The following is an 11203-nucleotide window of genomic DNA, read 5'->3' as shown; positions in this document are numbered from 1 at the left end:
ATTCTAACTGCAATTTCGAGAGGATGAACGAAAGGTGCAACTGTCAGTGTCTGATTTAACCATGTATGAAGAGAAAGTCAACTTCAGGTGAATTCAAGAGCCAGGGTGGAATTTCTGTCGTTCCAAATGATTGAATTTGGTCAATATCAATATTTGTGTTTTGTAAAAGAGCAGAAATCCGAATACCGAATGATGGGATAGTCTTTGGTTTGTTTTGAAACAAAATTTTATATTTTGGTTCAAATACAAGTGAAAAAGCAGGATTTGAAGGATTTGACTTTAGCTGAATGGTACATTCTACGGCTATATAGTTATGGTTCGTTCATTGAATAGAGGCTCGCTGAAGGTATGGTCTTAAAAGCTCTGAGGGTGAGCCTCGGACCCTAGTGCTGAACAGTGTCTAATAACTTGAGATATGAAGGTCTAGCAGATCCATACACCATGGAACGGTAGTCTAATTTTGATCTAATAATAGCGCTATAAATTCTTAGCAAAACTTTTCTATCAGCTCCCCAACAAGTGTGGGACACCAACCTAAAGGCTTTTTGGCTTTAAGGTTTTTTCAACGTGTTAGGTATTCGGATATCGGTTATAAATGTAGGATCATTAAAACAGAAACCTTAGCTTTGTAGTTTAGAACAGGTTTTCTCTCTACAATCATATGCCGAGTTGCACCAGATTTTAACGATCGTTATTACCTATTCAAATGGTCTATATTGTGAAATCACGTGAAGTTTCAGAAGATAATAAAGTACAGATTTGAACAAACTGAGGCAGCGACTACAATTGATAAGAACGTAATCATCTAATACAATTTTTCACACACGACCAGACTCTTTCGTCAATCCATCCCACTGTCAAAGGTTGGTAATATTTCATCACGTCCTCATTTAAGACATGATATCACAAATCTAGATAACCAGGCAGGTTTCGTCGCAGACATTTACCCTTCTGGAACACTTTGATTATTGTTCTTGAATTTCTTAAAGGGTGTATATGTTAATCTTTATTTTTCCATATTTCGACCGCGATTCATCGACACAAAATTTGGGATTAAGAATCTAACTTGTGGCTGTTTTCTCTATCAAAAGAGAAATCATTTCAGAACTAATCATTATAAAATGGATATTTCTCATTTTCAGATAGATAAAGGTCGGGATGAAAAACCGAAGACCAGCGCCATCCAGGTATTTCAGGTAATACGCTTTTGGGACACGGTCAAATATGTACACCACATTTAATGCTATATAAGACTAGTCCTCCCATCGCATTAAAAACCAATGAAAAAAAATAGGACAGAATATAGACCACATGGAATCCAAAAACAATAGATATTATCAAAGGAATATCATAAAAAAACGTACAGATTTAGATTTATCAAAATATATTTCCCCAAATTTCCGTCCTCTTCAAACATTGATACCACCGTTGGGTGAATCTTAAATGCCTGTTATAAAGTTACAGTCGTTGTGTAGGCCAACATGAAATTCCAGGCCATTTTACGCAATATTTCTTGCACTGTTTACATGTATAGGAATCAATTATTAATATAGGTCTTTTTGAGGGAAAAAGAGCTTTATATTTCAGTGGTTATATTAATATTAGTATCAGTGTCCCAATTTAAACACACAAGACACATGAACCCAACAGGGGATGGCCTTGACCTTATCGTTAATAGGAAACCTAAATGATGTTTGAATTCAAGTCTACAATTTTCTTGATTAATAAGAAATCCCCCTTGATATTTGAATACACTTTAAATAGACATGCTTAAAATAAATATGTAGCTATACTATAAATAAATTTAAAATCATATTTCCATTTATCATAATATTGAACAAAATCTTTGATGTAGAATCAATCTGAACATATGGATTGTACATGATGGCCTAGGAAAAAGGTATATTTTTATTCTAAAATATGAGGTTTTAACAAGATATTTATTCATATTTACCCTGTATTCATCTTTGATGGATTGTTGATATATTACATAAACAGTCTGTGTAACACAAGCGAAAAACTTGGGGCGTTGCGACGTGCATTTCACAATTTGGTATATGAATAAGATAAACACAAAAATTCATTTCCGAACGAATAGTGTGTGTTCCGGAAATGGGACGTCACGCAAGAATAAAAAAAATGTGCAGCATGAAATCTTAAGTTAACAATTCTCGATGAGAAAGAGCAAACCTTCAGAAACAAACGTATCATGTAATGAATTACCAAACCTCAAATGAAGTAAGCTTCAAATATTTATTTACATGATAATACCTTGCTTGTTGCAAATGTAAAGGCAGGTAATTAGATATCAGAGCTATTATATTAAACCTCGTTAAATTGTATAATTCATGTAGACCTCGTAAACATGGGATACGAGCCGATTTTATACAACAGTACATCATAGGCTGTACAGCATGCCAGGACTCAAATGTCTTTTGTAGTGCACGAAATATAGTAGTGAAATTCTTCTGTCTTGAGATAGCGTCCTTTTACTGCCAATCTACAAAATATTGTGAACACGAATAGTACAAGAAAACAAACGTTTCTTTCTTTTAATGTCTGGTTATTGTTAACAATTAATTTATACGCTTCAAGAAGAGGATTTTTATTTCATTCGGAAAAAAGTGCGCATCTGAAAAAAATATGTTCAAGATAAAGGTAGGTCTTATTATTATTACAATCTTACATGCAATGCATACCTTCATATATGTTGAAAGGCTAAGATAACCCTTTGTGCAAAAGATGTGACGAGCCATTCACCGTTAAACATTTTTTATTGAACTGCATTGTTACTATTATTATTATGACATTTTGAACGGCCCGTCCACACAGAACAGGTCATTAGTGCCATCAACCATTAAAACATACAGCGATCCAAACAAACCAAATGGTAAAGACAAATGCTAAAAATCTTAAATGGTTAAATTATCACAAAAGATTAAAATGGTAAGTCATTGTCTATTATATAGACCAAAATTTTTCATAAGACCTAGAATTTTATTAATCGCAACAGTTTCAATACAATACAAAGCAATACAAAAGTTAAAGGCAAGTTCATGATAAAGTATTAAGGTATTACGAATGAAAACATTTTCGATATTTCTATTGCTAAGGGTTTGCAGAACAGAAAGAGAGTCTGAATGGATAACAGCTCTGAATACTTTGTTTCTTTGAATATATTCAAGGGCGAGGTAGATAGCTCGCGCTTCTACCGAGAATATTGAGGCATTGTTCGGTAGCGAGGGTGAAGGACTGGCAGAAACATCATTACGAAAAAGGGGTGAGAGGAGCGACTGTGGATTTGGGGGACAGGGTCCTGGTTCGGAAACTAGTCCATGATGTAAAGCATAAATTAGCCGACATGTGGGAGGAGACTACATGTAGACATGTATCAGCCTAACCCTGAGGTCCCAGTTTTTGTTGTTCGGCCGGAGATGGGGGTTTGACGAACTAGGAAACTACATCGTTATTTTGTGTTTTGTGTGTACATATTGATCAAAATAAACGTCAGTGGAATCGCACAAAGTTAAACGATGTGCGCAAGATAGATTCATGTAGGTTCAGTAATGACTTACGGTTAAGTGTCGAAAAGAATTTATTTTAAAGATTATACAATACTACAGCTAAGTAAAGATATTTATAGGTTAGACACATGTTGACCTATCGGGTACACTCCTTATTAAGATTGTTTTGTTTACAAAATACCATAACTGACCTTTGTTTACAAAATACCATAACTGTGTATATACTCTATATAAATATAGTATATATGTAAACGTTATATGGACGTCTCTTTTTGTCCCGGCAATGCACCATCTAAGCTATTTCACCATACCTCTATTACACTTATTTTTCTATTATTTTGTTTTATGCTCTGGTAAATGTTAAGTGATGTGTTTGTTACAAGGGAGACAGCCGGAATGGTCATGTTACTTACATACCTGTATACAATTTTTGTTGCCAAAGACACATCACTTGTCACTCTCTTAGATGTGAAACTATCGAGAGACTAATTAACAGACTCTAGTTGTTTATAGATGATTGCCATATTCAAAATGATCTCCATAAACAACGATCAATATTTAATACGCTTATGATCGCGTAATCGTTTAATTATCAATCAGTAATAGTAGTCAACCATTTTTACCAAACCTCACATCAATGTTGCACAGTTATGCGGGCGATGTATGCTCGTTGTTCGCACGAAATTGTTGGTACGCTGTGCGTAACATACATATTGTTTTGATAAATCAAATTCAATTTGTTCAACATTTAAGTAATGTGGAATTCACAAAGAAATGTAAATCAGATATTTGTCTGAAATGACAATGATATCGAATGTCATTCTTCATCTTAGATTGGATCAGTGTCCGATGGAAGACTTATTGCTGCAAATGGCATATCCGAGCATCCTAGTAGTAAATTTGCGATTTTCGAAGGATCTTATGGCGATGTGAATGAAGAATTCCAAATTCCAAAAGCAGACACCGATGGTAGCAGTAATAAAATTGCAGATCACAATAATGAAAACACTGACCCAAGTTTTGAAAAAACGGCTCCAGATGGCGGATGGGGATGGATGGTAGCGTTCGCATCTTTTATGAACAACTTTCTGTTGGACGGTGTTATATATTCTTTTGGGATTTTCTTTGAGGACTTTCTGGAATACTTCGGTGGCAGTAAAGCAAAAACACAAATTATCAGCTCCGCCATCATTGGGACATCTGTATTAGTTGGTATGTAATATCTATATGCATGTAAAGCAACAATCGAAATAACTTGCATGAATTTTGTGAATTTTTATGAGATTTTTGGAAAAGTGATTAAATGCTAGAACGACAAAACACGATGTTGTGGACATTAAGAAATGAAACTCTTAAGACTTGAAATTTTCACGTCGGCGTAAACATTTATTATATATTGTTTATACTAAATACTGGCTATCTAATTTTTTCTTCCATATTCGGTAGTTGACCTCTCCCCAGGTGGCGCTGGTTTATTCAAAGAAGAGAAATGATATATTACACAAATATCATCAATATTGAATTTATTATTTCATTATTACTAACTTAAATACCGCGCATGCAACGTCCTAATTGTGATAATTGTGGCAAAGTTAGGAATATACCTACACTGTGTATGTTGTTCACGTTCTGGTTTAATTATCAAATATTGAAAAGTTACTTTTTTAATGATTTTAGTGCATCTCTACATCAATTTTTTCCTTACTCTCATTTTGGGGTTCCTCACGTTAGATTTCTAGCGTCATTGTATAATATAATGTAAGTATTTATTAGGCGTGTACCGTACTGAGTTTGTATAAGACTTCTATGGATCTTTACTGCGACTTCCACTCTTGGATATCGCGAAGTTACCCCGAACATTTCATTAACACACAAAAAAGTTTATGATGCAGTTTTATTTAACTGTTTACTTACTTAATTGTGAACTAAGTCATATCAAAATGTATTGTGAAATAGTGATGATATTCTGTTACCATCTACTTATAATCAGGTCCATTAACTGGAGCGATTGCAAAACGGTTCCGGTGTCGGAGGGTAGCTATCGTCGGAACTATGGTAGCCAGTATCGGACTTTTCCTCTCCACCTTTTCTCCAAACCTGGACGTCATGATTTTGCTATACGGCATTGTTGGTAGTTATATAGAAAAAAAACCTGTTATTCACGAGTGTAATGTGTATAAAGTAAATATATTGTTCCAATAATGAGGTTTTTCCTTTTGTTATTTAAACTATTCCCAATAAAACATGCCAAAAAGGAATATATAGACTTCAAACTATTTCATTGTCATAACTATAAAAGAATACGCAAAAAGATGTCATTTCCTAATAATTCTTTCAGGTACAGGGTTTGGACTTGTATATGGACCCTCGATATATATAGTGAGTTACTACTTCAGTAGACGCCGGGCCCTCGCTACAGGGATAGCCGTATGTGGTTCGGGTATTGGAGGATTCGTCTTTCCCCAACTTGGCGTCCTTCTACTGGAGGCGTACGGCTGGCAGGGCGCCATGTGGATCATCTCCGCCATCGTGTCGAATGGAGTTATATTTGCTGCAGTATACAGACCAATTGAAATGCAAAGAAAGAAACCGCACGGGAATACAAAATTGCAGGGAAGTGCTCCGACTGCTCGGAAGAACTCGATATGTCTTTCTCTACGTCAAATGTTTCGAATTTCACTGTTGTCAAGTCCATCGCTTGTTTTCTATGCAATGTCGTGCTGTTTGGTGTCAGTTGGTACGTTTTACTTTAGTTTGGTATATTGCGTATTATGATCATAAGCTGAACTTTGTGCTAACGTGATATTATATTCCTGCTGTTTAAGACTATCATGTTTGTGATTGAACCTGATAATACCGTTAGATATATTTCACTTCCTTTCCTTCCATTTTAAAAGTAAGAACAGACATTTCGTAACTAAAGAGGGTGAAATATAACAAATTGTATACTTTTTGAAAATCATTGAATTTACATTCTAACCTTGATTGTTTTTCTTTAAATCATCACATTCTGGTTTGCCAATCCTTCTTGTATAGTGATGAAAGATTAACTGAAATTCGAAGTAACTGTTAGAAGTAATTGTCAATCAATCATCCCGGGTCCTTGTGGTCAAACGGAGCCGTTCAAGCCTTTCAATCCAGTAGAAGCTAGAAAGGTGTCATCATGATTTCATGTTTGACCTTGATCGCCTTTAAACCTTTAAACAAACTTCCACAAAAAAGTGCCATGACCAAGAGTAAGCGTTTGACAAATGGTTCACTTGTTTTCCAACTGAAAAGATTGTTTACTTTTTCTGTTCAGTTTGGTTTTTAAAACACTTGGTTCATTACATCTAACAGTTTTCGGTTTGTCGGTATAAATGTATTTTTCAGTTTTTATCTTTTTAGCTACATTGAGAAAACATGTGCAATGCTCTCACTTAAATTCCGAACTGATATATATAATGATAGAACGTTGAATTTGGGTCTAAATCAAAATTAATTTTATCAAAATGTATTCGCTCAATGCGTGTTGCCGTTAGGATTACTTTTGTGCAAGATGCAAGATTAGCTAATGACATTAGGTTTCCAGATATGAACGTTGATTAAAAAAATGAGCAACTTTTAGTCAGTGAATATTTTATTTCCTTATTCATGAATGTAGTTGGACATTTTTGAAACCCGTTAGTTTTTTTCTGATGATTTCTTCATCACTGACCTTGTTTTCATCATGTTCAAAAACATTAATGTTAACCAAAATACACACAGCGGGTGTCGTCGATGAAGGAGACGGCGCTTACCCTTCTGGAACATCTTATCTTACTGCAGTTTCTATTTGATGATATTCTGTTAACATGCCGGTATCTTCTTTGTTAGGATTTTACATCCCGTTCAATTTCCTGCCAGAGTATGCTAAGGAGAAGGACCTCTCAGCTTCTGATGGCGCTCTCCTTCTATCTATCATTGGGATATTCAACACACTTATGAGGATTGTAATGGGCCTGTTAGCAGATCGATCCTGGGCGGACTGTATCCTGATCAACGGCGTAGTCGTTGGTTTTGGCGGTGTGGCCACAATCTTCATTCCTTATTACAACTCATTTGCGGTATTAGCTGCTTATTCCGCAATCTTCGGAACTGCTATTGGTATGTATGCTGATCAGTTTAAACATTGGTAATTGAATTCATCTTGTATACGGAATTCATTTTTCAGTTTAGCTTGTCACAGACTTAAATGCAATATTGCCATGCTTTCTAGTCGAAGAAAAGACAACATGCTTCAGTGAAAGCCTTTTTGAACGTCGTTTTGTTTACAATACTTTATTTATTTGTAGGAACGTATGTTTCATTAAAGTCGGTAATTTTGATAGAGCTGAACGGAATTCAAGATCTCCCAGCGTTATATGGGTTACTTGGTATGTTTTGTGGGCTTTCTGCCTTGCTTGGATCACCTATAGCAGGTAATATTTGGCAAATACATTTTCATATGATGCATATCTACCAGGTCTACTTTATTTGAACAAATGTTGTTTAGGTCCCTTCCTTACACAAAATGATTGGGAGTTTTCTTTCGTCCCATTGTTTCACGAACAGTAACTAGAATGCATACGTCCAGTACATTACAGAGAACGTTAAAATGAAAAAGTAAACACAGAAGAAATGAATATTGATTGTACGTCTCGTATATTAACAAGATGTCACTGAAGCTAAATGCCTCAAGTTATCGCCGGTTTTAAAACTTCATTTTACCGATTTTAAAGCATTTATTAAACAATATTTAACACCTTGCCTGTCTTCGGATGGGCCATACATACCTTACGTATTCGTATATGTTGAAAGGCGAAGATAACCCACGGTGCATAGGATGTGATGAACCTTCACCGTTAAACATTTTTCTATTGAACTGCATTGACCTTCTGTCTACACGAGAAATTTTTTATTGTCTAAAGATACTTTTTGAAAATTAAAAAAAAAGACTTGTGAAATTTTAAGTCTGAAAGATGTTGGTCTATATATTAGACTATGACGTTCCTTTTTTTATTGTTTTGTGACAATATACCCATTTAAGATTTTGAGCGTTTGTCCTCTACCATTTAGTTTGTTGATGTTATTTCCTTTTTGGATCGCTGTGTCGTTTGATGCATTTCCCATAAAACTTTTAATAGTATTTATCATTATACGTATTGAGTATGAAAACTATTATACATAATATCAGGTTGATGAAAAAAAAGTTTTAATACCGGTACCTCATCAAAGACCAGGAATATTGATGTCTGTAGTTTATGATGATAAAGCAAGTATGTTGTAGGTTTCCTGTCTGATCTGACCGACGACTTAAGTGCAGTGTTCTACCTTGGTGGTGCTGCGATTGCACTTGGAGGCTTTCTATGTCTTCCTCTCCGGCGAAGTTATACGGAATAAACTTCTGACATCAATTTCATCGTATAAATATTGATGACAACTACATATAACAGACACGAGTCAAATGTTACTTACCAACTGGTCCTTCAAGAATTTTGAAATAAATATTAATTCCATTTAACTACATGTATACCTTTCACTTAACCGGCGATGCAGTATACAATTTTCTGTTACAGTTAATAACTGTAATAAGTAGTGTATACGTATGTATTGGTTACATTTAACATGGTGTATAAACACATGATCTTAATCTTTTGCATCGTTTTATCCTTGACCTTCTTGTTTAAATTTAAACATGAATTCGTTCAGATTATCAAATGTAAATTCGTGTATAGTGAAATTAACGACCTTAGCATTCACTATGAACGTCACCTGTGGTAGAGCAGTAGTTAAACTCCCTGTTTTATATCGAATGAAAATGTCAAGAGTTTTAATCCACATTGATTAGTCCTAGATAAATAATTTCAATAAAATGTTGATCATTTCTTATTTTCTTCGGCTTATTTGTATGTCCTTCAATGGTATTGTTTCTGACTCTATCAATGTTTACTTAATAGTTTTGTTGTTTTATTCTTAACAATACTAATAATGTGACAACGCAATTAAACAAAATACTAAACGTGAAAGTTGTCTTATGTTTCATTTTTCAAACTACAAAAAATCTCATACTTTCCTTTGCACGAGCAGTTTTTCATTTACATAGTGTTGTGGACGTGTGAATTTGTGGATTATGAGTAACGAAAAAATTCCTCCAGAAAATTAATAATTTTACAGTGTTGCAAACAGTTGATGAGTGTCCGTTCTTTACAATCACCATATTGTTACAAAGTATTACAGTAAAACAAGGAATAAGCCGAAGTTGACGGGACAACATAAAATATTCGACTTATCCCATGGTTCAACATAGCAGTGTTGCTATGAGCGGAAATATTGTTCATCGAAGATTGACACTATCTCATCGGTTGTTTACCGAATACGTGTCTCATTGCATGGAAAGTAACGATTAAGTAATAAATATAAAATATTCTATATTTAATACACTTAACGTTTGTTTAACAATATTTCCTTTTGGAGCGCTGTGTGAATTTACCGGTAAATGACCCTTCATGACCTTTTATGTGTTGACGGGCCTATAAGAATGTCATAATAATAATAATAACATTTTTTTTTTAATTTTCTTTTCATTCAGAATTTTCAGCAATATATGGTATTGATTACATTCATAACATATCATATTCACTTAGAGATCACTCAGCTCACATGTATGCTAACTTGCATCAGTTGATAAAAAAATATACACATATTACCTTTTTAAGAGAAACAGAAAAAGAAGAATAGTGGAGGAGAAAGGTAGAGAAAGAAAAAAGAAAGACAGGAAAGGATGAACGAAAACAAAAACAGCAAAAAAAATCTTATTTTTGAACTGTAGCTCATCACTATGCATATATTAAAGAAATATGGTGCTTTCGGCTTTTAACAGCGAATGAAAAGGTATGACACAATTTACTTTTTGGGTTTAAATTCGAAAAAATGGGGGGTATATGAGTTCGGGTTTTACCCATCCAGACAAAAAATATATCCATGTTATAATAAAGGTAACTTATAGTATGTCCAAACAGGAAGTTCAACTATATGTTAGTCAGATTAAGTATGGCAAAGGGACATAACTGTAAGATAAGTGCAGAGTAATAAGAAAAAGGTTATAGCCCTTTGTTAGCTAAATGTGCATATATTAATTAGAAAATCAAAATATTAACATGGCAAATAAAATCGTATGAAATCGCTAACGTTTCCGGCCTTGTGGCCATCTCCAGGCGTTTGAATTACGTTACATAGTAACCTATATTGTGACGTAATATTATTGTTTCAATATAAGGGGAGGTAATAACGTTAATTGTCCCAGCGCAATCGTTAATGTGCGTTAAGGGACGGATGGAATTAGTTTAAACATATTTTATTGCAAAAGCAAATGGATTGGGCACAGGTTATCTTAACTTATAAGAGCCCTCTCCACAATAATATATACAATGAATGTGACAACAGCTATGTACAGTTACAACTTATCTTTAAATGCAAAATGTAGTAGGGAAAAAAGAAGCGAAGAAAAGATGGGAGAGGAAGAGAAGAAATTGATTTAACAATCTGACGTAGTCAACGCTCATGCCTGGCACTATAACTGCACAACTCATCATTCCTTCTTACACAGTTAATTAAAACACCATAAGGCTTTCAACTAAGCTTACCTAAAGTGCCAGGCAAGCATTCCTCGTAATTAATTA

At 34.4% G+C, this 11203-nt stretch overlaps 1 protein-coding gene across 1 annotated transcript; it reads left to right on the top strand.

Moving 5' to 3' along the window:
- Positions 1-313: 313 nt before the first annotated feature.
- On the top strand, positions 314-8924 carry LOC132564032 (monocarboxylate transporter 12-like). The gene is made up of 8 exons (XM_060228782.1): positions 314-346; positions 1143-1196; positions 4358-4736; positions 5515-5658; positions 5863-6261; positions 7380-7649; positions 7838-7963; positions 8812-8924. The coding sequence occupies exons 1-8, from the start codon at positions 314-316 to the stop codon at positions 8922-8924; spliced, it is 1518 nt and encodes a 505-aa protein (XP_060084765.1).
- The last annotated feature ends 2279 nt before the right edge of the window (positions 8925-11203 follow it).

The sequence above is a fragment of the Ylistrum balloti genome, unplaced genomic scaffold (assembly GCF_031769215.1).
Source record: "Ylistrum balloti isolate Yb309-2 unplaced genomic scaffold, AGI_CSIRO_Ybal_v1 Utg371986, whole genome shotgun sequence".
In the NCBI taxonomy this organism is placed as follows: Eukaryota; Metazoa; Mollusca; class Bivalvia; order Pectinida; family Pectinidae; genus Ylistrum; species Ylistrum balloti.
The sequence above is the reverse complement of the archived record's forward strand: the minus strand, read 5'-3'. Positions and strand labels throughout refer to the sequence as shown.

Excerpts from the sequence above, each read along its gene's own strand:
- LOC132564032 (XM_060228782.1), top strand. The coding sequence starts at position 314 with ATGGTTCGTTCATTGAATAGAGGCTCGCTGAAG. Across the intron at positions 347-1,142 it reads TGAATAGAGGCTCGCTGAAG|ATAGATAAAGGTCGGGATGA; the intron begins GTATGGTCTTAA and ends TCTCATTTTCAG. Across the intron at positions 7,650-7,837 it reads AATCTTCGGAACTGCTATTG|GAACGTATGTTTCATTAAAG; the intron begins GTATGTATGCTG and ends ATTTATTTGTAG.